This window comes from Melanerpes formicivorus, unplaced genomic scaffold, assembly GCF_026170545.1.
Source record: "Melanerpes formicivorus ecotype bairdi unplaced genomic scaffold, bMelFor1.0.p_v2 SCAF_197, whole genome shotgun sequence".
In the NCBI taxonomy this organism is placed as follows: domain Eukaryota; kingdom Metazoa; phylum Chordata; class Aves; order Piciformes; family Picidae; genus Melanerpes; species Melanerpes formicivorus.
In genome coordinates, this window is record NW_027142549.1 from 170,893 (window position 1) to 196,951 (window position 26,059).

At 54.7% G+C, this 26,059-nt stretch overlaps 1 protein-coding gene across 1 annotated transcript in view; it reads left to right on the forward strand.

Annotated features, from left to right (window-relative positions):
* Positions 1-5,278, forward strand: part of GPC3 (glypican 3) — a gene marked incomplete at its 5' end in the record, with an annotated part of 152,964 nt that extends 147,686 nt beyond the window's left edge. Inside the window, one exon of the mRNA XM_068169569.1 lies at positions 4,165-5,278. Coding sequence (XP_068025670.1) covers positions 4,165-4,328 — 164 coding nt within the window. The remainder of the gene's footprint in view (positions 1-4,164) is intronic.
* Positions 5,279-26,059: the final 20,781 nt, after the last annotated feature.

The following is a 26,059-nucleotide window of genomic DNA, read 5'->3' on the forward strand; positions in this document are numbered from 1 at the left end:
GGGAAGATTGCCAATGGGCAATCACTCTCTCTGTGTAGAATTTCTTCCTCACCTCCAGCCTAAACCTCCCTTGGCACAGCTTGAGACTGTGTCCTCTTGTTCTGGTGCTGGGTGCCTGGGAGAAGAGACCAACCCCCACCTGGCTACAACCTCCCTTCAGGGAGTTGGAGAGAGCAAGAAGGTCTCCCCTGAGCCTCCTCTTCTCCAGGCTAAGCAACCCCAGCTCCCTCAGCCTCTCCTCACAGGGCTGTGCTCCAGACCTCTCCCCAGCCTTGTGGCCCTTCTCTGGACATCTTCAAGTGTCTCAATGTCCTTCTTAAACTGAGGAGCCCAGATCTGGACACAGGACTCAAGGTGTGGCCTAACCAGTGCTGAGCACAGGGCACAATGACCTCCCTGCTCCTGCTGGCCACACTGTATAAACCATGTCCCAAAGAGCCATGGCCACAGGTTTCTTGAACACCTCCAGGGATGGGGACTCTACCACCTCCCTGGGCAGCCTGTGTCAACCCCTGCTAAGGACCTTGCTGAAGCACATTTTGGGTTCAACTATCTTTACTAAATGAAAGGCTAGGGTAGTTAGTTCCTGTGGATTTTCTTCCTGTTTGCTAGCATGGCCAATAAGAGAACATTCTGCCCCAAAAGAGTCCCCATCTCTGGAAGTGTTCCAAAAGGGCTTGGATGTGGCACTTGGAGCCATGGTTTAGTTAGTCATGTGGTGTTGGGTGACAGGTTGGACTTGATGATCTCTGAGGTCTCTTCCAACCTTGGTGATTCTATGATTCTGTGAGGTGGTGGAGTCCCTGTCCCTGGAGGTGTTCAAGAGGGGATTGGCTGTGGCACTTGGAGCCATGGTTTAGTTGTCAGGAGGAGTTGGGTGACAGCTTGGACTTGATGATCTTTGAGGTCTTTTCCAAGCTTATTGATTCTATGATTGTATGTAAAGCCCTCCTGAGCAGTTGCAGGTCACTGGCCTGCAAGCATGTGGGTGCCTGAGGGTGCTGTGACCCTGTAGGGCATCTTTTATGCTTTAGGGGGTCTTGGAAGTACATGGAAACACCTTTTAAAACCCACCAGGGCAGGCTGTCCTTGCCCTGATGGGATGTTGTACCAACTGAGGAGTCTTGTGTGAAACAAGCAGCTGCAAAATAATCCCTCTGTGGTTTTATTAACTCAAAATCTCTTCCCTTAGCCTGAAGAAATGGGCTTGGGAAAATGGGGGTGGTGCAGCCAGGCTGCTCCCAAACTGCCCCAGAGCCTGAGCATCATCCCTTCTGCCACAAGTGCTGTTCCCCAGGGCTCAGTGCTGGGGCCACTGCTCTTGAATGTCTTTATCAATGAGCTGGGTGAGGGGATTGAGGCACCCTCAGTATGTCTGCAGATGACACTAAGCTGGGAGGGAGTATTGGGCTGCTGGAGGGTAGGAAGGCTCTGCAGAGGGACCTGGCCTGGCTGGATTGATTGGCCAAGGCCAATGGGATGAGATGCAACAAGGCCAAGTGCTGGGGTCTTGCATTTGGCTCACAACAACCCCATAAATGCTCCAAGGCTTGGGGCAGAGTGGCTGCAAACTGCCCAGCAGAGAGAGAGCTGGGGGCTGTGCCAGGGGAAGTTTAGGCTGGAGGTGAGGAGAAAGTTCTTCACTGAGAGAGTTGTTTGCCATGGGAATGTGCTGCCCAGGGAGGTGGTGGAGTCCCCATCCCTGGAGGTGTTCAAGAGGGGACTGGATGTGGCACTTGGTGCCATGGTTTAGTCATGAGGTCTGTGGTGACAGGTTGGAATTGATGAACTCTGAGGTCTCTTCCAACCTTGGTGATTCTGTGATTCTGTGTGGTGGTTGACAGCTGGGTAGACATGAGCCAGAGTGTGCCTAGGTGGTGGAGTCCCCATGCCTGGAGGTGTTCAGAAACCATGTAGACATGGCACTCTGGGACATGGCTTAGTGAGCATGGTGGTGTTGGCTTGATGGTTGGACCCAATGAGCTCAAAGGACTTCTGCAACCAAAAAAGTTTCTCTGGCTGTTTTGTTCTGTGCTGGGAAAGAGGCAGGGGCTGGACAGAGGTGGCCTCCCTTTCAAGGTGGCACCTTCCTGTGCTCTGCCAGGCAGTGTGGAGCTCTGGAAGACAGGGGCACATCTGTGCTCCTAAGAGGAAAGGCAGGAACCTTAGGGAGAAAAGGAATGGGAAGATTTGGGGGAATCTCCTGCAGTCACACTCCAGCAGGCAGGTTTTGCTTGCCCCTGGTCCTCTGTGTGTGTGGATATCTGCTCCCTGGAAACCATTTCTGACCTTCTTTGCTGGCCTGGGCTGACTCACTTGTCTCACTTTTGGTTTTGCAATGTTTGGGTGTTTTTGATGAAGAAATACTGCCTGTTTGCCTTGGCAGTGGTGCTCGCTGGATTGCTGTGGTGGTTTGTAGCCAGAGTGTTTATTCAGCCTCTTGGATTCTGTCTCAGGGGTGGGGTGGGATGATCCAAACACGTCACTGTGCTGGTGATCCACAAGGGATGGTGAAAGCCTTGAGCCAGAGTCTCTTCTGATGGAAACCACCAGTTCCCTCCACTTCCAAAGGCCAGGAACTGGGGATGGGACAAATAGGCATAACTGATTCCCATCCAGGTGGAGAGCATGGACACCACAGGCAGCAGCGTGGGAAGGAGACCAAGGCAAGGTGCAAGGTCCTGCAGCTGGGTTGGGGCAATCCCAGGCACTGATACAGGCTGGGCAGGGACTGGCTTGAGAGCAGCCCTGGAGAAAAGGCCTTGGGGGTGCTGGGGCATGAGAAGCTCAATAGGAGCCAGCAGTGAGCACTTGCAGCCCAGAGAGCCAACCACAGCCTGGGCTGCAGCAAGAGAAGCAGAGCCAGCAGGGCCAGGGAGGGGATTCTGCCCCTCTGCTCCACTCTGCTGAGATCACAGCTGGAGCTCTGGGTCCAGTTCTGGAGCCTCTGTGCCAGGAAGGATCTGGAGGAGCTGGAAGGTGTCCAGAGAAGGGCCACGAGGATGAGCTCCAAGAAAGCTGGGGAGGGACTTTTGAGGGTGTCAGGGAGTGATAGGACTGGGGGGGATGGAACAAGACTAGAAGTGGGGAGATTGCGATTGGATGCTAGGAAGAAGTTGTTCCCCATGAGGGTGGTGAGAGCCTGGCACAGGTTGCCCAGGGAGGTGGTGGAAGCCTCCTGCCTGGAGGTGTTTGCAGCCAGGCTGGATGTGGCTGTGAGCAACCTGCTGTAGTGTGAGGTGTCCCTGGCCATGGCAGGGGGGTTGGAACTGGCTGAGCCTTGAGGACCCTTCCAACCCTGACAGTTCTGTGATACTGTGAAACCTGACCTTGAGTCAAGCGTGGGTGCACCCTCTTGGTCCAGCTGCTCAGCAGGTACAAATGCCCCAGGTGGATCTGGCTAATGGCATCTTAAAACACCTTTTGGGCTTTGTCCTTGTCCCTCAGACTTGCTGGTTTCTTGCCTTCCCACATTATCTGTTTGAACTTTTCTATCCTTCCTTGTCCCAGGGAGAGCAATGTGGCTGTGCCTTACTGCTCAGCAGGTCCTTTGCAGCCAGTGCTGGGTTATCAAGAGCTTTAGCCTTGTTAATGTCAGGTCTTTCTGCCAGCACTGTCAAAACTTTAATCCTCGACATCTGCTTGGCTTGGAACTCCCATGTGCTTCACCCCAAAGCTCTCATGTTGCAGCAGCAGCACGCCTGGAGTCCCCAGTCACATTCCCTGCTCTCCAGGGCTTTGCTGAGGTGGACAGGGGCTGGGATGGAGGTGTTGCAAGGAGCATATTTTGCACACAGTTATGTAAGGCTGCAGAAACACACAGCTGCTCAGCTCCTCCAGCCAGGAGGTGTGTGGTGAGCAAGACCTTGTGCTGCCTCTGGGTTGGGGAGGACTATTTGTGCTTGCTTGCATTCCCTCCCTCCTGCCCACGTCCCTGCTCTTTCCAACACAGTGTTTGGTGTAGGCTACCAGGAGGCTCTCTGGAACTAAGGCTGGGTGCAGGGCTGATGAGCTAAGCACTTGTGGCCCATCCACCCCTGCCACGATGCCTTCCACTGCACACAGACCCAGCTGTCCCCAGCTGCTGCCCCGGTGACCCTGTTGCTGCTGGGGGCTGGATGTGCCACCACCTGCTGCTAACCACCCCTCTCCTTCTGCTTTCAGAGCTGGCATACGACCTGGATATGGATGATACCTCTGCAAACAAGCAGCTTCTGAACCAGCAAAGCAAAGACAGTGCCACAGTCCCCAGGAGCAGGGGCCCCCACCCCAGGCCCGCCGCTGCCATCGCCCTGCTCCTCCTGCTGCCGCTGGGCCACTGGCTGTGAGCGGTGCTGCTGGCATCACTTGGGGCCTCTCCAGACCTTTGGAACAGACATTTGGAACCTCTTCTGATATGTATAGATGCACATTTCCAAAGATAGGGTGAATGGCTTGAGCTGGGTTTGTAGCTCATATGGTGATCTCCACACCAAAACAAACCTCCCAAGCAAAGCTTTTGCTCACGGGAGACGGCCGAACCCGTAGCAGGGCTGTGTGAGGGTAATCCTGCTTGACAGCAGGAGGTTCATAACAAATTGTGTTCCTCACAGGTTTTCTGAAGCCTGAGGGCTCCCTTGCTGTAAAGTTGGAGCCCACATTTCCCCTGGAGTCGTTGGGAGTGCACCCAGGGTCCATCTACAGCCCATGAAATGCTCCCAGCAGCCATCAGCCCTCGGACCCTAGCTGGCCTCCAGCAGATTTGTGTCTGGAATTCAAGCAGATTTTTGTTTTGCTTACTCCAAATTCAAGGCTCACCCCTGGCCAGGCAAACAACACAGTGTGTGAAGAGAGGAGGTCTGAGATGTGGCAGGAGGGAAGCTGGAGGAGGAGTGTCACGGAGACATGCTCTGGGTGGGCATGAAGCACACCTGCGCCATGGCGAGCTGCAGGAGATTTTGCTCCTCGCCTCCCAGCCAGCTCCTGTTCAGCCCTTCGAGGGCGGGTGGCTGGTCTCCACCAGCATCCCTGTGGCCCATGCAATGCCCTGGTTTTATTCTTCAGAGGTGAAGCAGCTCCTTTCCCACGGGAAACGTGCAGAGCCAGCTGGAGCCCAAGGACAAGAGGGGTGGATGAGCACCGCCGGGGCGAGCGGCGGGTGCCCAACGCATTGTGCTACGAGGGAGGAAAAGAAAAGGATTTGCAGGAGCCCCAGGCAGGGCAGACTCTTACTCATCTCTTTCTTTGCATGTTCCTTTACTTAAAGCTATCTCTAAAATAAAGGTTGGTTGCTCTGTAAGCAAGGGGCTGTAAGGAAGCCTCCCCTGTACGTGTGTGTGTGTGTGAGATGATGCTCTGCTTTCATCCCTGGAGCGGGCAGGCTGGAAATGCCAGGGGTGCCCAGCTCAGGGGCACCACAGAAAGGCTTGGCTTAGTCTGATGAAACAGATGGGCTGGGGCCAGGGAGTGTTGCATTTGGGTTGGTTCCTGGCCAGGGTGGTTACACGTTGCTGTTGGAGATGCTGCCTTTACTGGAGCGACTCTACCTGCAGTACCTCAGTGTGTCTCTGTGTGCCTTAAGTGTTTCTGTGCACCACACTTTTTCAAACACAGCCTGGGGTTTCTGAGAAAGGAAGCCAGGCCAAGCTGTGCAGTCAGATGTTTGGAGGCTGAAAACTTTGCCCAGTCCAGGTGGTGGGGCTCATCTGGCTGAGACTGATTGGAAGTGCTGATGAAGGGTGTGGAGAAAAGGTCTTGTGAAGAGCAGCTGAGAGAGCTGGGGTTGATTAGTCTGGAAGAGAGGAGGCTGAGGGGAGACCTCATTGCTCTCTGCAGCTCCCTGAAAGGAGGTTGGAGTGAGGTGGGGGTTGGGCTCATCTCCCTAGTATGAGGTGATAGGATGAAAGGAAAAGGCCTCCACTTGCACCAGGGGAGGGTTAGGTTGGAGAGTAGGAAAAAATGTCTTTGCTGCAAGAGCAAGAAGGTCTCCCCTGAGCCTCCTCTTCTCCAGGCTAAGCAACCCCAGCTCCCTCAGCCTCTCCTCACAGGGCTGTGCTCCAGACCCCTCCCCAGCCTTGCTGCCCTTCTCTGGACACCTTCAAGTCTCTCAATGTCCTTCTTAAACTGAGGAGCCCAGAACTGGACACAGGACTCAAGGTGTGGCCTAACCAGTGCTGAGCACAGGGGCAGAAGGTGCCCTCTCAGGTTGCTCTTCTCTTTCTCTTGCACTGGCTGAGTTCACTGAGGTGGATGAAGAGCTGCCTGTGCTGGAAGGAATGTTTGCATGTGGAGCTTGGGCTCTTCTCCCTGCTATCAAGTGACAGAACAAGAGGAACTGGCCTCAATTGCAACAAGGGAGGCTTAGGTTGGAGATGAGGAAAAATGTCTTTGCTGCAAGAGTGGTCAGGGACTGGCACAGGCTGCCCAGGGAGGTGGTGGAGTCCCCATCCCTTGGGGTGTTCAAGAAAGCTGTGGCCATGGCCCTGTGGGACCTGGTCTGATGGCCATGGTGGTGTTGGGCTGACAGTTGGGCTTGGTGATCTCAGAGGTCGTTTCCAGCCAGGGCAGTTTTGATTCTATGACTCCCAGTTCACTGCTCCTGGTGCAGGGGAGTGGATCTGGGCTAAGGCCCAGCTGGTGACTGCTCAGAGATCTGTGCTCTGGCCCTCAGCCCCGTGAGGGTGAGGCTGGGGCTGTTTGGGCAGTGCTGGTGCCAGGCAGTGCTCCTGCAGGTGCTGCTTTTGCAGAGCCACGCCGGCGGCACCCCTGCGTTTGCATTCCGCATGCTCACACCGCGCTGCAGCCCTCTCGGGACTGCTGCTGGCAATCCTGGAGAGCCCTGCGGCTGAAGGGCTCCCCAGTGCACGGGGATGGTGTGGGGAGATCTACTAGCAGAGGCCTCTCTTCCCCCTCCTGCTGCTTTGCTCTGGCTTTGCCCAGCTCCCTCCCTCGTCCCTGCTCTCCCCTTGCCGCAGCTGGCCCTGCCCGGCAGCCTCTGCTCCACCAAAGGGAATATTTTATCAGGGCCACCTGAATTCCCAATTGCATCTTCCCTTCTGATCATTCTCCTTTCATCTTCCTGCAGCTCTGGGGGTGGGGGTGGGAGGAGGCCACTGGGATTATTTTGGGCATAATGTGCCGCCTCTGCCTCGCCAGGTATTGCTGCTAGCAGCACAGGGACTTCCTCTCTTCTCAGCCGGGGCTGGGCTCCATGCAGCGGTGCCCAGTGACAGGACAAGGGGCAGTGGGCACAAGCTGGAGCCCAGGAGGTGTCACTGAAACTTCAGGAGGGAATTCTCTGCTGTGAAGGTGCTGGAACCCTTAGAGCAGGCTGCCCAGAGGGATTGTGGAGTCTGCTTCTCTGGAGAGATTCCAAACCCACCTGGACTTTGTGAACCTGGGTGAGCTGCTGTGGGTGCCCTGCTTTAGAATCATACAATCATAGAATCAATAAGGTTGGTAAAGACTTTAGCTGCAGAGCTGGACTGGGTGATCTCCAGAGGTCCCTTCCAGCCTCCATCATGCTGGGATCCTGGGATTCTGTGATACTGGGCTGAAAATCACAGTATCACAGAATCACCAAGGTTGGAAGAGACCTCAAAGATCATCAAGTGCAACCTGTCACCACAGACCTCATGACTAGACCATGGCACCAAGTGCCACGTCCAATCCCCTCTTGAACACCTCCAGGGATGGGGACTCCACCACCTCCCTGGGCAGCACATTCCAATGGTTAACAACTCTCACTGGGAAGAACTTTCTCCTCACCTCCAGCCTAAACCTTCCCTGGCACAGCTTGAGACTGTGTCCTCTTGTTCTGGTGCTGGGTGCCTGGGAGAAGAGACCAACCCCCACCTGGCTACAACCTCCCTTCAGGTAGCTGTAGAGAGCAAGAAAGTCTCCCCTGAGCCTCCTCATCTCCAGGCTAAACAGCCCTGCTCTACCAAGTCCACTCCTTAGCCCATATCCCCAGGCACCACATCTGCACAGTGTTTGACCCAAACCATGGCCCCAGGTTTCTTGAACACCTCCAGGGATGGGGACTCCACCACCTCCTGGGCAGCACATTCCAAAGTCTGAGAACCCTTTCTGTGAAGTGGTTTTTCCTCCCTAACGTCCAGCCTGAACTTCCCTTGGTGCAGCTGAGGTCATTCCCTCTTGTTCTGTTTCTTGTTACCAGAATCATTTCAGTTGGAAAAGCCCTTACAGAATTTAGAATGGAATGGAATGGAATGGAATAGAATAGAATTAACCAGGTTGGAAAAGACCTTTGAGACCATTAAATCCAACCTATCATCCAACACCAGAACCATCAAGATCACCAAGTCTATTCTCTAACATCACCAAGGCTGGGGCTAAACCATGGCCCTCAGCACCACAGCTCTGCCTCTTTCAAACACCTCTACAGGGGGGATTCAATCACCTGCCTGGGCAGCCTGTGCCAAGCAGTGAGAACCCTTTCAGTAAGGAAATTTCTTCTAATGTCCAACCTGAACAACTTGAGGCCATTTCTTTTTGTTCTAGCGCTTGATACTAGGGAGAAGAGCCCAACATCCACCTCACTGCAGCCTCCTTTCAGGGAGCTGTAGAGAGCAATGAGGTCTCCCCTCAGCCTCCTCTTCTCCACGCTCAACACCCCCAGCTCCCTCAGCTCCTCCTCTCCAGCCCTGTTCTCCAGACCCTTCCCCAGCTTGGTTGCCCTTCTCTGGACCTGCTCCAGCTCCTCAATGTCCTTCTTGGAGTGAGGGCCCCAAAACTGAACCCAGGACTCCAGCTGTGGCCTCAGCAGTGCTGAGTACAGTGGGAAATGCAGAGTGCAGAGGGAGTTCCTGGAGCTCCATGCCCTGTGCCAGGGCTGGCAGGTTTCAGCACTGAGGCACAGCTGAGCTGATTTCCACTTTTCATTATGATTCTTGCTGTCCCTGTTCCTATGATTATCATTCATTAATTAACAATGAGTGCATGTATCATAGACAGACAGCTGAGGGGATGCAGGGCTTGAGCTGCCTGTAGGTGCCAGGGCAGTGTCTGGACCTGCTGGCTCTGGTGCCCGTGGTGGCTGTGTCTGGCCAGCAAGGTTTGTGGCCAGAGCCAAGAGCTGTCTGGTGTTCTGCCAGTGAAAAGCAGCTGAGCAGAGCTTTATGGCACACAGGTACTTCTGCAACCAAAAACTATGGCAAGCAATCCATGACTAGGTGATTTCTGACCCTGTGGTGGGAGCCAGAACGGGTCCTGAACTGTTGCTCAATCTGATTCCCAAGCCTCCCTGTGCAGAGCCATGAGCTCCTTGCTGCAGTGTGGCTGGCAGAGGACACCACCATGTCCCAGCAGTGTCTCCTGGGCTTTTTGCCTTGTGTCTGCACCAGCTAAAGGCCCAGTGACCTTGGGGGAGGGGGTTGAACCCTTAACCCCTGCCAGTTAACCTTTATGCTTCCTGGCAGGTTTTACAGCTCCAGTGGCAGCAGCAGGGGGAGGAGCTGGGGACCTGCTGCCACTGTGTGTGTCCCAAGGTGCAGGCAGGAGTGAGCAGCACCATGCTGCAGGCAAAACCATTGCAGCTCTGCTCTCCTGAGACCCCCACTTGCAGTGCTGTGTCCACCTCTGGAGCCCCCAAGAGGGACATGGAACTGTTGGTCCAGAGGAGGCCACAAAGATGATCAGAGGGCTGAAACACCTCCCCAGTTGGGGACAGGCTGAGAGAGTTGGGGCTGTTCAGCCTGGCAAAGAGAAGGCTCCAGGGAGACCTCAGAGCAGCCTTCCAGTACCTGAAGGGCTCCAGGAGAGCTGGGGAGGGACTTTTTACAGGGGCTTGAAGTGACAGGATGAGGAACAATGGCTTTGAGCTGGGAGATTGAGACTGAGACTGGAGATGAGGAAGAAATTCTTTCCAGTGAGGGTGGGGAGACACTGGCACAGGTTGCCCAGGGAGGCTGTGGCTGTCCCCTGCCTGGAGGTGTTCAAGGCCAGGTTGGATGAGGCCTTGAGCAAGCTGGGCTGGTAGAAGATGTCCCTGCCCATGGCTGATGATCTTGAAGGTCCCATCCAACACAAAGCAGTCTGAGTCTGTGACCTGTGGGTAGGTTTGCAAGAAGCCTCAAAGTAGTGGTGGAGCCAGCACCACCGTTCCCAGGGGCAGGAGGAGAGGAGAGGTTTGGTTAGGGGAGGGGAGGGGAGGTTTGGTTAGGGGAGGTTAGGAGGGGAGGGGAGGGGAGGGGAGGGGAGGGGAGGGGAGGGGAGGGGAGGGGAGGGGAGGGGAGGGGAGGGGAGGGGAGGGGAGGGGAGGGGAGGGGAGGGGAGGGAGAGGAGAGGAGAGGGAGAGGAGAGGAGAGGGAGAGGAGAGGGAGAGGAGAGGGAGAGGAGAGGGAGAGGAGAGGGAGAGGAGAGGGAGAGGAGAGGGAGAGGAGAGGAGAGGAGAGGAGAGGAGAGGAGAGGAGAGGAGAGGAGAGGAGAGGAGAGGAGAGGAGAGGAGAGGAGAGGAGAGGAGAGGAGAGGAGAGGAACCAGTTTGGAAAAGCCCTTTGAGATCCTGAAGTCCAACCTATCACCCAGCACCATCTGATCAACTAAACCATGGCACCAAGTGCCTCATCCAGTCCCCTCTCAAACCCCTCCAGTGCTGGAGCTGCAAACATGTTTGCTGAGCACGTGCACCGTGTTCCTGGGCTAACCATGCAGCAAGTGAGAGTTTAAACCCCTCAAACACTTTGGCTGGATGGGAAGTCCCAGCTCATTCATCAACTGACTAATAGCTGAGTGCTGTGGTGGGATCACCTAAGGTGCTGAGCAGCTGCTGCAAACAGCTGCAGCTCACCGTGCCTGCTGCTTTGGGAAGTGAAATCTACAGGGTCAGGGCTCTGGCTTGCAGGAGCTGGGGTTTGTCTGTTTGCTTGTTGGGGTTTTTTTTTCCAGAATTTAGGAAGGAGGTTAACTTGCTGGAGGGAGTCCAGAGAAGGGCAACACAGCTGGGGAGGGGTTTGGAACACAGCCCTGTGAGGAGAGGCTGAGGGAGCTGGGGTTGCTTAGCCTGGAGAAGAGGAGGCTCAGGGGAGACCTTCTTGCTCTCTCCAACTCCCTGAAGGGAGGTTATAGACAGGCAGAGGTTGGTCTCTTCTCCCAGGCAGCCAGTACCAGAACAAGAGGACACAGTCTCAGGCTGTGCCAGGGGAGGTTTAGGTTGGATGTTAGGAAGAAGTTCTACACAGAGAGAGTGATTGCCCATTGGAATGGGCTGCTTGGGGAGGTGGTGGAGTCACCATCCCTGGAGGTGTTCAGGAGGAGACTTGATGGGGTGCTTGGTGCCATGGGTTGGTTGTTATGTGGGTTGGATTGGTTGATGGGTTGGACACGATGATCTTGAAGGTCTCTTCCAACCTGGTCTATTCTATGTATTCTAATTGCTCATTCATCTCCATCAGCAAAGCCCTGGAGTGAGAAGCCAGCAGGGATGAGAGCCTAGGCTCCCCAGGGCTGACACAAAATCCCCCTGGCAAGGAGGGCGCAGAGAGCAGCACACCCACACAACCAGTGGGGTTGTGCCTTCTGGTTTGCATGCGGGATGCAGGCAACCCCACCCCCTCCTCCCAGCTGCTTGGATTGCCTCTTCTGGCAGAACCTGTAAGGGTCACAGAGCACTGGAGCAGGCTGCCCAGAGAGGCTGGGGAGTCTCCTTCTCTGGAGATTTCCCAGCCCTGTCTGGATGTGTTCCTGTGTGACCTCATTGTGGCCTTCCAGTATCTGAAGGGGGCTACAGGAAGGCTGGGGAGGGACTGCTCAGGATCTCAGGGAGTGATAGGACTAGGGGGAATGGAATGAAGCTGGAGATGGGGAGATTCAGGCTGGAGGTGAGGAGGAAGTTCTTCCCCAGGAGAGTGGTGAAGCCCTGGAATGGGTTGTCCAGGGAGGTGGTTGAGGCCCCAACCCTGGAGGTGTTTAAGCCCAGGCTGGATGAGGCTGTGGCCAGCCTGATCTAGTGTGGGGTGTCCCTGCCCATGGCAGGGGGGTTGGAACTAGATGATCCTTGTGGTCCCTTCCAGCCCTGACTGATACTATGATACTATACTATGACCTGTGCTGGATTGTATGGTCCTGCCAGGATGTGGCTCTGAGCATCCTGATCTAGTGTGGGGTGTCCCTGCCCATGGCAGGAGGGGTTGGAACTAGATGATCCTTGAGGTCCCTTCCAACCCTAACAATTCTATGATTCTACAATTGTCTCTCCAGAGGTCCCTTCCACCCCCTGACCTCCTGTGTTCCTGTGTACCACTGTGTGCTGAGCAATGGGTAGGGTAAGGGAGATGCCACCAACCAAGAGGGCAGTGCCTAACTGCTCCCCAGGCTTGGAAATTGCTCAGTTGGAGCACAGGCCAGGGCCCTGGAGAGGTGGAATGCTGGGGACTGCTGTGTTGGGAGGCAAGGAGGCAACCTGCCTATTGCCCTGCTGGTCTGGGCTGGGACTTTCTCAGCTGCATAGAGGAATGAGCAGGCTGCTGGTGAGGGCCAGACATGGGATGTGACATGAGTCTCTAAAATAAAGCACAGGAAACCACATGAAGACTCAAAATGCTCGAAGCAGAGCCACATGTGCTGCTGAGATGCCTCCTTCCAGCACTGGAGCATGTAGCTCAGTGGTGGAACCAGCCATAGCCAACACACAGAATCAATGAGGTTGGAAAAGACCTCAGAGAGCATCAAGTCCAACCTGTCACCCAGCACCTCCTGGCAAATAAACCACGGCTCCAAGTGCCACATCCAAGCCTTTCTTGAACACTTCCAGGGACAGGGACTCCACCACCTCCCTGGGCAGCACATTCCAATGGCCAGTCTCTCTTGCTGGGAAGAACTTCTTCCTCACCTCCAGCCTAAACCTCCCCTGGTACAGCTTGAGACTGTGTCCTCTTGTACTGGTGCTGCTTGCCTGGGAGCAGAGACCAGCCCCCACCTGGCTACAACCTCCCTTCAGGCAGTTGTAGACAGCAAGAAGGTCTCCCCTGAGCCTCCTCTTCTCCAGGCTAAGCAGCCCCAGCTCCCTCAGCTGCAGTGGTCTCAGGCTGACAGTTGGACTTGATGATCTCAGAGGTCTATTCTGTTTTAAGACCTCTGGGTGAGCCCTGGCCCTGCAGCCTGCCTCAGCTAAGACAAAGCATCTCAGTTTGTTCCCAAACACTTGGGTGCCTCGGTGGGGATTTCTCTGACCTTGTCAGCAGCTTAATGATTGACAAATGCCGCTAAAGCTTTACCAGGTCACACCTCTCAAGCAGGTGTCTGTTCCCACAAACCCATGGATCCTTTGGTGTGAGCTCAGCTGGGCATCAGCACATTCCTTCTGTGTTATTTGTTGCTTCAGCAGGGAGCCAGGATTGGAGGTGTCAGGGGGGTGAAGTCTGCAGCCAGGGGGGAGCAAGGGGAAAGCAGCAGCTTGGAGGATGCTTGTGGGCCCTCAGCAGGGACATTTAGATTTTCCACTAGGGACACTAGGATGTTGAGGGGACTGGAGCAGCAGAAGAGGAGGCTCAGGGGAGACCTTCTTGCTCTCTACAACTCCCTGAAGGGAGGTTGTAGCCAGGAGGGGGTTGGTCTCTTCTCCCAGGCACCCAGCACCAGAACAAGAGGACACAGTCTCAAGCTGTGCCAGGGGAGGTTTAGGCTGGAGGTGAGGAGAAAGTTCTTCCCAGCAAGAGAGATTGGCCACTGGGATGTGCTGCCCAGGGAGGTGGTGGAGTCCCTGTCCCTGGAGGTGTTCAAAAAAGGCTTGGATGTGTCACTTAGAGCCATGGATTAGTTGTCAGGAGGTGTTGGGTATCAAGTAATAGGTTGGGCTTGATGATCTCTGAGGTCTTTTCCAACCTGGTTGATTCTCTGATTCTATGATCATGCCTGGAGGTGTTTGCAGCCAGGCTGGCTGTGGCTGTGAGCAACCTGCTGTAGTGTGAGGTGTCCCTGGCCATGGCAGGGGGTTGGAACTGGCTGAGCCTTGAGATCCCTTCCAACCCAAATCCTGATGCTATGACTCTGTGATCTGGGAGGAGTCTTCTGTGTCCCTGTGGGTACTGAGCAGCATCTGAAATAACCCTGAAGAGTCCTTCAGTCAGGCCCTTCCATTGCCTGATAATTCTGTGATCTCTCATATGAGGAGAGGCTGAGAGCTGGGGCTGGTTAGCTTGGCAAAGAGGAGGCTGAGGGGGCTCTGCTCAATGCTTACAGATATCTAAGGGGTGGGTGTCAGAAAGATGAGGCCAGGCTCTGCTCAGTGCTCCCCAGTGGCAGCACAAGAGGTACTGGGCACAAACTTCAACATAAGAAGTTCCATCTAAACATGAGTAGGAACTTCCTGAGGTCGAGGGTGGGAGAGCACTGGAGCAGGCTGCCCAGAGAGGTGGTGGAGTCTCCATCTCTGGAGACTTTCAAGGCCCACCTGTGCAGCCTGCTCTAGGTGATCCTTCTCTGGAAGGAGGGTTGGACAGGATGGTCTCAGAGGTCAGCACTGGTTAGGCCACACCTTGAGTCCTGTGTCCAGTTCTGGGCTCCGCAGTTTAGGAAGGATGTTGAGATGCTGGAAGGTGTCCAGAGAAGGGCAACAAAGCTGGGGAGGGGTCTGGAGCACAGCCCTGTGAGGAGAGGCTGAGGGAGCTGGGGTTGCTTAGCCTGGAGAAGAGGAGGCTCAGGGGAGGCCTTCTTACTCTCTACAACTCCCTGAAGGGAGGTTGTAGCCAGGTAGGGGTTGGTCTCTTCTCCCAGGCAACCAGCACCAGAACAAGAGGACACTGTCTCAAGCTGTGCCAGGGGAGGTTTAGGCAGATGTTAGGAAGAAATTCTTCCCAGCAAGAGTAATTGGCCATTGGGATGTGCTGCCCAGGGAGGTGGTGGAGTCACCATCCCTGGAGGTGTTTAGGAAGAGCCTGGATGTGGCCCTTGGAGCCATGGTTGAGTTGATCAGATGGTGCTGGGTGATAGGTTGGACTTGATGATCTCTGAGGTCTTTCCCAACCTTCTGTAATTCAGTGATGCTCTCCCTTCCAGCCCCCACCACAGTGTGGTTCTGTGACTTGCTGGAACTCTCCATGTGATACAAGACCAGTGGTGTGTGGTGTGCAGCTCCAGCCTGCAGCTTGCCCATGGGAGACCTCACTAAGGAGTCAAAGTAGGGAACAAAACAAACCAAACAGAACCAAAACAACCCAACCACCCTCAAAGCCACAAACAACTCCCTAAATAAGCTTGTCAAAACATCACTGAAGGCCATTCCCTGGGGAGGAGGTAATTAAATCTGGGGATCTAGGCAGCTGAGGCAGGCCTGGCATGTTTGTACAGTCAGTGACTTTGCTGCCTTCAAATGCAGAGCCCAGCAGAAAAGCAGTCAGGGCTAATCAGAGGGAGTTTATTACATCAAACTTGGGAGCCTGCTGAAAACAACCATCTGGGTGGGGTTTTGCTGAGAGCATGCTAGGGTCTGAGGAACACATCCACACCATCATGGTATCACAGAGCCATTTGGGCTGGAAAAGTTAGAGAGTCATAGAATTGTCAGGGCTGGAAGGGACCTCAAGGCTCAGCCAGTTCCAACCCCCTTGCCATGGGCAGGGACACCTCACACTACAGCAGGTTGCTCACAGCCACATCCAGCCTGGCTGCAAACACCTCCAGGCAGGAGGCTTCCACCACCTCCCTGGGCAACCTGTGCCAGGCTCTCACCACCCTCCTGGGGAACAACTTCTTCCTGACATCCAATCTCAATCTCCCCATTTTGAAACAGAGCTGTTTTGACACAGACTGGTGGCAGCAGGGGGGGCACTGGGTGCCTGTGGCCAGGAGCTCCTTCCTCAACTGCTGCCTCTTCTCAACTTACAGACATGGAAGGGTCCTGGGGGGTGGTGCTGCCCTGTGCTTGCCCCTAGTCAGCCTTGCCTTCTGCAGGGGACCCCCTGGCCCACCGGCAGGGGTGCATGGCTCTCAGCCCAATGCATTTCGGTGCTGAGGCCCAGGGTGCCCAGCACCCCCTGCCTCAGGCACCCTGGGGAGGGCTCCAAAGTCCTGTCCCTGAGGTGGTGCCTAGGGGCACGATCTGCCTCTGGCTGGTGCCAGCAGAGCAGGGAGGTGTGGGCAGGGCGCTCTGCTCACCCATGAAGGTGCAGAGAGGCCGGGGGCTGGGGAGGAGCTGCGCTGCAGTGCCTCAAGCAGCAGCCTGCAACACCAGCAAGCTTTCCTAAACCTGGAGGGAATGAAACCTTCCTTTCTTCAGTCCCTCTTCTTGCACAGTTCCCTGTCACAAAGCACAGAGCCAGGGGCTCCCTGGGGATGTGGCAGGTGCCTGTGGCCATAGCTGCTGCAGCAGCAGGAGGATGTTGGTACCACCTCAGAGGCTCTGCCACCCTGGCCACCTGCCCAGCTCCCCAGGGCACAGGCTAGAGGTGCTGCTCCAGCCCCCACCCAGGGAGTGGTGAGAGCCAAGCTGGAGCCTTTTTGCTGTCAGTGCGGTAAGAGATGTGACAAAACCCCTGGGTGGCAGTGGGGGGTGGGGTAGGGGGGAATTGTCTTTGCCCCTGCCCTGCTCTCCCCCCTGAAGCATAGAATCATAGAATCAAGAAGGTTGGAAAAGACCTCAAGGGTCATCAAGTCCAACCTGTCACCCAACACCTCCTGGCAACTAAACCATGGCTCCAAGTGCCACATCCAGTCCCCTCTTGAACACCTCCAGGGATGGGGACTCCACCACCTCCCTGGGCCAATTCCAATGGCCAACAACTCTCTCTGGAAAGAACTTTCTCCTCACCTCCAGCCTAAACCTCCCCTGGCACAGCTTCAGACTGTGTCCTCTTGTTCTGGTGTTGGGTGCCTGGGAGAAGAGACCAACCCCCACCTGGCTACAACCTCCCTTCAGGTAGTTGCAGAGAGCAATGAGGTCTCCCCTGAGCCTCCTCTTCTCCAGGCTAAGCAACCCCAGCTCCCTCAGCCTCTCCTCACAGGGCTGTGCTCCAGACCCCTCCCCAGCTTTGTTGCCCTTCTCTGGACACCTTCAAGAGTCTCAATGTCCTTCTGAAATTGAGGAGCCCAGAGCTGGACACAGGACTGAAGGTGTGGCCTAACCAGTGCTGAGCACAGGGCAGAATGACTTCCCTGCTCCTGCTGGCCACACTCTTCCTAATGCCATTGGATGCCATTGGCCTTCTTAGCCCCTGGGCACACTGCTGGCTCATGTTTAGGCAGCTGTCAATCAGCACCCCCAGGTGCCTCTCTGTTTGGCAGCTCTCAGCCACTCTGACCCCAGCCTGTAGCTCTGCATGGGGTTGCTGTGGCCAAAGTGCAGCACCTGGCACTTGGATTTGTTGAATGCCATCCTGCTGGACTCTGCCCATCTGTCCAGCCTGGCAAGGTCCCTCTGCAGAGCTCTCCTACCCTCTAACAAACAGATCAACTCCTGCCCCCAGCTTGGTGTCAGCAAATTTACTGATGATGGACTCAATGCCCTCATCCAGATCATCAATGAAGATGTTAAAGAGCACAGGGCCCAGCACTGATCCCTGGGGCACACCACTGGTGCCTGGCTGCCAGCTGGCTGTGGCACCATTCACCACCACTCTCTGGGCTCAGCCTCCAGCCAGTTCCTAACCCAGCTCAGAGAGCTGCTGTCCAAGCCAGGGGCTGACAGCTTGGCCAGGAGTTTGCTGTGGGGGATGGTGTCAAAGGCCTTGCTGAGGTCCAGGCAGACCACATCCACAGCCTGCCCCACATCCACCAGGCAGTCACCTGGGCATAGAAGGAGATCAGGTTGGTGAGGCAGGACCTGCCTGCATGACCCAACTCCTGCTCACCCCTAGGGAAGAGGTGGCTGGGCTGGTCTACAGCACTGCCCTTTCCCTTTGCCTCCAGCAGTTGGAGCCCAGCAGATGCCTCTCTGAAGATGGCAGCTCTGTAAATTACCCTCTCTCCCCAGCTGCTGCTGCTGCTCTCTGGCCCAGGTGTAGTCAGGAATGTCTTTCACATGGGGAGGAACCACCAGCTGGGGCTGCTGGGAGGAGAAGTATGGCGCTGTCCTTGCCCTCCATGTGTTCCTACAGAGAGGAAGACCAAGGCCCAAGGTAGGCAATGGTGATACAGACCCCACACACACACTTTTTCAGGCCCTTTGAAAGTCATGGGGGAGGGCACAGCCATGACTGGAGGTTCTGTTCTGGTCCACGGTGGTGCTGCTTGGGGGGGCTGGACCAGTCCAGAAGTCCATCATGAAAGGCTGCTGCAGGAAGGGAATCTTCCTAGGCACAACCCCATGAGTGCTGCAAGCTTGGGGCAGAGTGGCTGGAAAGCTGGCCAGCAGAGAAAGACCTGGGGGTGCTGTCTGACAGCTGTGAGCCAGGGGGTTCCTTCCCAGGGGGCCAAGAAGGTCTGGATCAGCAATGGGGTGGCCAGCAGGAGCAGGGCAGTGGTTGTCCCTCTGTACTCTGCACAGCTTGAGTCCTGGGGTCAGTTTTGGGTCCCTCACTCCAGGAAGGACATTGAGGAGCTGGAGCAGGTCCAGAGAAGGGCAACCAAGCTGGGGAAGGGTCTGGAGAACAGGGATGTGAGGAGCAGCCGAGGGAGCTGGGGGTGTTTAGTGTGGAGGAGGCTGTGGGGAGACCTCACTGCTCTCTACAGCTCCCTGAGAGGAGGCTGCAGTGAGGTGGGGCTTGGGCTCTTCTTCTTCACCCTATTATCAGGTGATAAACCAAAAGGAAATGGCCTCACGTTGCCCCAGGGGAGGTTCAGGTTGGACGTTAGAAGAAATTTCCTCGCTGAAAGCGTTCGCCAAGGCTGGCACAGGCTGCCCAGGCAGGGAGGTGGTGGAATCCCTGCCCTTAGAGGGGTTCGAAAGAGGCAGAGCTGTGGTGCTGAGGGCCATGGTTTTGGGCCAGCCTTGGTGGAGTTAGAGGATGGTTGGACTGGATGATCTTGGGGTCGTTTCACGTGGAAAAGACCTTCATGAGAGCAGGGCTTGCCTTCAGCCCCGTGAGGCCGAGGCGGGAAGGCTGGGCGGAGAAACCAGCTGGGCTCCCCTCGACAGCTGTGTCCTGCAGCCGGAGCACGAACCGTTTAGCAGCCACTTAGCTGCCGCTGAAAGAGTGAAGAGCACCTTGCCAGCGGGACCTGCCAGCCGGGGGGTGGGATCTGCACCCTGCTTTATGCAGGGGTATAAAAGCTGAGCTGCGTTCCTGGAAGCTGCCCTGCGGACACCCAACGTCCAAAACACAGAACAAAACAAAAAGAACGAAACAGGAACAGCCACCGACAAAGTTAAAGCAACAGGGAGGGGAAAAAATAAACAAAGAAGAAGAAGAAGACAAAACCCCAAGCAGAGAAGTGGAGGCAAGACTGCATCCCCAGTGACCAAACTCTAGCCCTGTGGCGACGCTGGAGGGGAAGCTACTGCTGGTCCTCCTTCCCCTCCTGCAGTTCAGGAGGCTGAAGGGGTTCACCATGAACAATTTCTGTTCCCAGAGACAAATGGAGAAGCCTCCTGAAGCTGGGGGCTGCCGTGTTCCCCTGTGGGGCCACCAGCTCAGGGGGATGCAGGTGGCAGGCACTGCTGGGAGAGATGGCAGTGGCTGCCACAGGATCACACAGGAACAGTCAGGTTGGAAGAGACCCTTAGGATCACCAAGTCCAACCCAGAGCCCTGCTCTGCAAGGGTCACCCCCAAACCATAGCCTCAAGCACCACAGCCAAACCACCTTCAAACACAGCCAGGCTTGGGGACTCCACCACCTCCCTGGGCAGCACATTCCAATCCCTGACCACTCTGGATGGGGAAAATGTTTCCTAATGTCCAGTCTAACCCTGCCCAGTCACAGCTTGAGGCTCTTCCTCTTGTCCTGTCACTAATGACCTGTGAGAAGAGACCAGCAGCAGCCTCTCCACAGCCTCCTTTCAGGGAGCTGTAGAGAGCCAGGAGGTCTGGCCTCAGCCTCCTCTGTTTCACACTAACCATCCCCAGCTCCTTCAGTCTCTCTCCATCAGATTTCTTCTCCAGGCCCTTCCCAGCTTCCTTGCCCTGCTCTGCCCTGGCTCCAGCACCTCCACCTCTCTCTTGGCTGGAGGTGCCCAAACCTGGCCACAGCACTCGAGGTGTGGCCTGCCCAGAGCTGAGTACAAGGTGGCAGTTGAGGTCCTCAGCTTTGGGAGGCAGAGCAGGGGGTGAGGGAGAAGCAAGGAGCATGCTGGAAGTGTCAGCACAGGGTGCAAGAAGGGGACTGAGGGAAGGAGGGGACCCTGAGCTGCTGTGTGTGTGGCTGCCAGACAGCATCACAGCCACTTCCCTCTGCAGAGACAGCCACAAGAGTCACTCACTCCTGAGGAGGAAGAGAGCCCTGCTCTGTGGTGGCATGATGATAGGATGATAATAACAGCAACAAACCTCCTGTAGCCCTTCCTAGGATGAGGGACATGGCTTTGAGCTGGAAGAGGGGAGACTGAAACTGGAGATGAGGAAGGCGTTCTTTAGAGTGAGGGTGGGAGACACTGGCACAGGTTGCCCAGGGAGGTTGTGGCTGTCCCCCGCCCTGGAGGTATTCAAGACCAGGTTGGATGAGGCCTTGAGCAACCTGGGGTAGTGGAAAGTGTCCCTGCCCATGGCAAGGGGGTTGGAACAGGATGATCTTGAAGGTCCTCTCCAACCCAAACCGTTCTATGGTTCCTGCATGCCCACTCAAAGCTCTGCAGTTCCTCTGCTGCTTGCCTGAAGCCTTTTTTCTCCCAGCCTCCAAGGAATGATCATTTTAGGCAAGCAAGCTGTGCCTAATTTAATTATTTGTCAGGGGCCTGATGGCTCCTGATGGCTCCTGCTGCCTGATGGGCTGCCAGACTCCACCTCTGGCAACTGTCTGGCAGAAGGAAGCCCCTGCTCGTTGTGACCTTGATCTGCTAATGCAATCTCTAAAGAAGTAGCTCAAGGTTCCTCTTGTGCCCTGGCTGTGGGGTAAGTGGATTCCCTGAGCCCTGTTGAGAAGCCTTTTACCACCTCTTTTGCACAGCCTCACCTGGCATTGTGCTCAACACTCTGCTGTTTGCTCTTCATCTTGTTCCTGAGGCAGGCATGAGGATGGTTTGCAGGGCTGATGGCAGCGTCTGGTCAGGCTGCTGGTGAGAGACTCACCCCTGAGCACCTCACTTGTCCCCTTTGTCACTCCAAAAGCCAAGGGAGGTCCTGGCAGCCATGGCTCAGACAATAAAACTGCTGCTACCCGAGTTGCAAAGTAAGGTCAGAGCAAGGCCAGCCTGGGTTTTGGAGGTTGCTTGGTGCATGCAGGAGGGAGGAGGGGATCGTTCCTCATGTGTCCAGCCAAACCTCCTCTGCTCCTTTTGGGGGGTGGGAGGGGCTCCTCTGCCACAAGTGCTGCTTATCCTTGGGGAATGTTTGACCAAGGGATTTGTGCATTTCGTGGTGCTTCACAGAATCACAGAATTTCAGGGGCTGGAAGGAACCTCCAAAGCTCATCCAGTCCAACCCCCTGCCAGACCAGGAGCACCTAGAGCAGGCCATGCAGGAACACATCCAGGTGGGACTTGAATCTCTCCAGAGAGGGAGACTCCACAACCCCCCTGAGCAGCTTGTTCCAGGGTTCTGTCATCCTCACAGGGAAATAATTCTTCCTCATGTACACATGGCACTTCCTCTGCCTCAGCTTCTACCCCTGCCCTTTGTGCTGGCATTGGGCAGCACCCAGCAGAGCCTGGCTCCAGCCTCTGGGCACTCACCCTGCACAGCTTTATCAGCATGAGTGAGGTCACCTTTCAGGCTCCTCTTCTCCAAGCTACAGAGCTGTCAGCTCCCTCAGGCTCTCCTCATAAGGGAGATGTTTCACTCCCTTCATCATCTTTGTGGCTCTACAGTGGACTCTCTCCAGCAGTTCCCTGAGGTCCTTTTTGAACTGAGGGGCCCAGAACTGGACACAATATTCCAGATGCAGCCTCACCAGGGCAGAGTAGAGGGGGAGGAGAACCTCTCTTGACCTACTGGTCACAGCCCTTCTAATCCACCCCAGAATGCCATTGGCCTTCCTGGCCACCAGAGCACATTGCTGGCTCATGGTCACCCTTCCACCCACCAGGACCCCCAGGGCCCTTTCCCTTTCACTGCTCTCCAGCAGGTCCTTTCCCAGCCTGTCCTGGTGCACGGAGTTGTTCCTTCCCAGGTGCAAGGCTCTGCCCTTGCCCTTGTTGAACGTCATCAAATTCCTCCCTGCCCAGCTCTCCAGCCTGTCCAAGTCTGGCTTCATCCCAAGGCAGCCAGAAGTGCTTAGTGAAACTTGATTTACTCAGTGTTCCCAAGTGTGACAAGCCCTGAGGTGAGCACCTGGTGTGGAAGCTGCTAATGCCTCACCCCCTACCCCCCACCCCATCATTTTTCAGTGCTGCTTTCCACAGGGCCCTGGGCAGGTACACACCAACACTAATTTCCAGGCTAATTAAAGCCTTCATTTAAACTTTTTCCTTCCACCCCCCCACAACTTGAAAGCAGCCCTCTGAGCAAGGTCAGGTGGTCTTGCTTTTGAAGCATGCTTCTGTTGGGGGCTTGAGAACATCCCCTAGCCCCTGTGTTGCTGTCATGGAGGGCATCTCCAGTGGGGACATGCTTGCCTCATGGCTCCAAACAGCAACAGGAGGATGTGAGGCAGGAAGGGTAGCTGGAGGAGCAGCCCTGCTTCACCTCACCTTCCCTGAGCCTGTTTTGGGAGCAGGCTCCCCACCTCCAGGCACCCTTTGCAAGGCTCTGTGCATGCTGAGGAGAGGAGGGCAGGGTGGCAGGGCTGGGGATGGAGAGGAAAGGACACAGTCAACAGGAGAGATGGGACTCTCCCTGGAGGTGTTCAAGGTCAGGCTGGACAAGGACTTGAGCAATCTGCTCTAGTGGAAGGTGTCCCTGCCTATGGCAGAGGGTTGGAACTGGGTGATCCTACAGCTCCTTTCCAACCCAAACCATTCTATGACACAGTGGGAAGCTGGCAGCTCTCCTTCAGGGCCCAAGCTGAGCCTCCTGTCTGCACAGCCCATCCCTGGCAAGTGAGGTCCTTTCTAACCCCTAACATTCTGTGACTCAGGAGCACATCTGTGACTCTGGGATGTGTGCTGCCATCCAGGCCCTGGAGAAACCCCACCCCTAGGGGCTGGTGTCATTGGAAATGTCCCAGCATCGTCATCCCAGCAGCATATGAGCTGCTGAATGAGGCTCCAGGGCTGCCAGGCCTGCCTTGGAAACCAAATTCAATTTGAAAGGATTTTTAAATGAAGAAATCATTCATTTGGAATTCCATTCCTGCCATCTGGGTTGGGTTTGGTGGGGGTTTTTTTGCATGTTTGGGGGTGTGAAGTTTCCATTTTCCCACTGCAGTAGTAGGACATGAAGAAGAAGAAAGAGAAGGAGAAGGAGGAGGGGAGAAAAAAAACCCTCTTTACAGAGCTGAGACAACAGTTTTAAGTGCTGTGGAACCCCAACTGCCCAAGCACCACCACTGCTCATGGTATAGTCAGAAGAGGGGCAGCAGACCTGGTGCCTTGAGGGCTGGAATCATTGCTTTCTTTGAGGAGGATACTAGGATAGGATAGGATAGGATAGGATAGGATAGGATAGGATAGAATAGAATAGAATAGAATAGAATAGAATAGAATAGAATAGAATAGAATAGAATAGAATAGAATAGAATAGAATAGAATAGAATAGAATTAACCAGGCTGGAAGAGACCTCAGAGATCATCAAGTCCAAGCTCTCACCCAACACCATTTGATCAACTAAACCATGGCACCAAGTGCCTCCTCCAGGCTCTTCCTAAACAGCTCCAGGAATGGTTTTCCCCCCACACACACACCTTGTGCAGGAGCCTGTGCTGAGCATGGTCCTGCAGCTGGGTCAGGGCAATCCCAAGCTCCCGTATAGTCTGGGCAGGGACTGGCTTGAGAGCAGCCCTGAAGAAAAGGCCTTGGGGGTGCTGGGGGGTGAGAAGCTCAACAGGAGCCAGCAGTGAGCACTTGCAGCCCAGAGAGCCAACCACAGCCTGGGCTGCAGCAAGAGAAGTGTGGCCAGCAGGGCCAGGGAGGGGATTCTGCCCCTCTGCTCCACTCTGCTGAGACCACAGCTGGAGCTCTGGGTCCAGTTCTGGAGCCTCTGTGCCAGGAAGGATCTGGAGGTGCTGGAAGGTATCCAGAGAAGGGCCATGAGGATGAGCAGAGGGATGGATCTATAAGGACAGACTGAGGGAGTTGGAGCTGCTCAGTCTGGAGAAGAGAAGGCTCTGAGGAGACCTAATTGTGGCCTTCCAGTATCTGCAGGGGGCTCCAAGAAAGCTGGGGAGGGACTTTTGAGGGTGTCAGGGAGTGATAGGACTGGGAGGGATGGAGTAGAAAAAGAAGTGGGGAGATTGAGATTGGATGTCAGGAAGAAGCTCTTCCCCATGAGGGTGGTGAGAGCCTGGCACAGGTTGCCCAGGGAGGTGGTGGAAGCCTCCTGCCTGGAGGTGTTTGCAGCCAGGCTGGATGTGGCTGTGAGCAACCTGCTGCAGTGTGAGGTGTCCCTGGCCATGGCAAGGGGGTTGGAAATGGCTGAGCCTTGAGGTCCCATCCAGCCCTCACAATTCTGTGATACTATGATCAGTCAGCCCAGGCTGAATCTCACCACTGGCCACCCCCCTGACCCTGCTATCTGCCTCCTTGCACCCTGGGATTTAAGTGCAAATGCCTCAAGGTATGGGCTTTACAGCCCTCAGCATTGCTCAGCCTCAAGGTTTGCCCCAGGCTGGTGTGGGATGTCCATCCAGCTGCCTGGAAAGGTTGGGCCAGATGCTCCTTGAGGTCCCTTCCAACCAGGCTTTGATTCAATAATTCTGTGATTCAGTCATTCACTGATTTAATGATTCAGGGATTTGTGATTCTGTGGTTCAATCCTTCACTGATTTAATGATTCAGTCATTCACTGGTTTAATGATTCAGCAATTTGTGATGCTGTGGTTCAATCATTCACTGATTTAGTGACTCAGTGATTTATGATTCTATGATTCAACCATTCACTGATTTAATAATTAGGTGATTTATGATTCTGTGATTCAACCATTCACTGATTTAATTATTCAATCATTCAATGATTTAATGACTCAGTGATTTGTGATTCAGTGATTCAACCATTCACTGATTTAATGATTCAGTGATTTGTGATTCTGTGGTTCAATCATTCACTGATTTAATGATTCAATCATTCACTGATTTAATGTCTCAGTGATTTATGATTCTGTGATTCAACCATTCACTGATTTAATGATTAGGTCATTTATGATTCTGTGATTCAACCATTCACTGTTTTAATGGTTCAACCATTCACTGATTTAATGACTCAGTGATTTATGATTCTGTGATTCAACCATTCACTGATTTAATGGTTCAACCATTCACTGATTTAATGACTCAGTGATTTGTGATTCTGTGATTTGTGATTCTGTGATTCAACCATTCACTGATTTAATGACTCAGTGATTTGTGATGCAGTGATTCAACAACTTAATGTTTCTATGATTCAGCGATTCTATGATGATTTAATGATCCTGTGATGCTGGGAGGGGCCTGCTGCACACCAGCTGATTTACATCACCCTGCACAATCACCACTGGCTGATTGCTGGGTTTTTTCCCTTTGTTTGCTTGTTTGTCTGTGTCTCTTTGCTTCCCTCTTGATCAGCTACTGCAACAAAATGACTTTCATTCCCACCCCCCCCACCCCCACCCCTACCCCCCTACCCTCTCCTCTCTCCCCGGTCTGTGCCCACACCGCAATATCAGTTCAAAATATCATCTGTGAACAGAGAAGGCAAATAAATGAGCACATCAAAGCCAGCTGATTGGGTTGGGAGCAGAAGCAGGGCTAGGCCCTGGGCCCATTATCTTGCTGATATCTAATGCCACCACTTCAGAGTGTGAGAATGGAGCCCTTCTTTCCCGCAGCCCCCGCTGGTGGCTGGGAGCACAAAGGCCTCCATCCAGCCCAGCTCTCCAGACAAACTGTTGACATGGTGCTCTCAGGTTTCATTCCTGAAAATCTGGAGCTTTATGCTGAACAAATAACATGATCTTTTTCC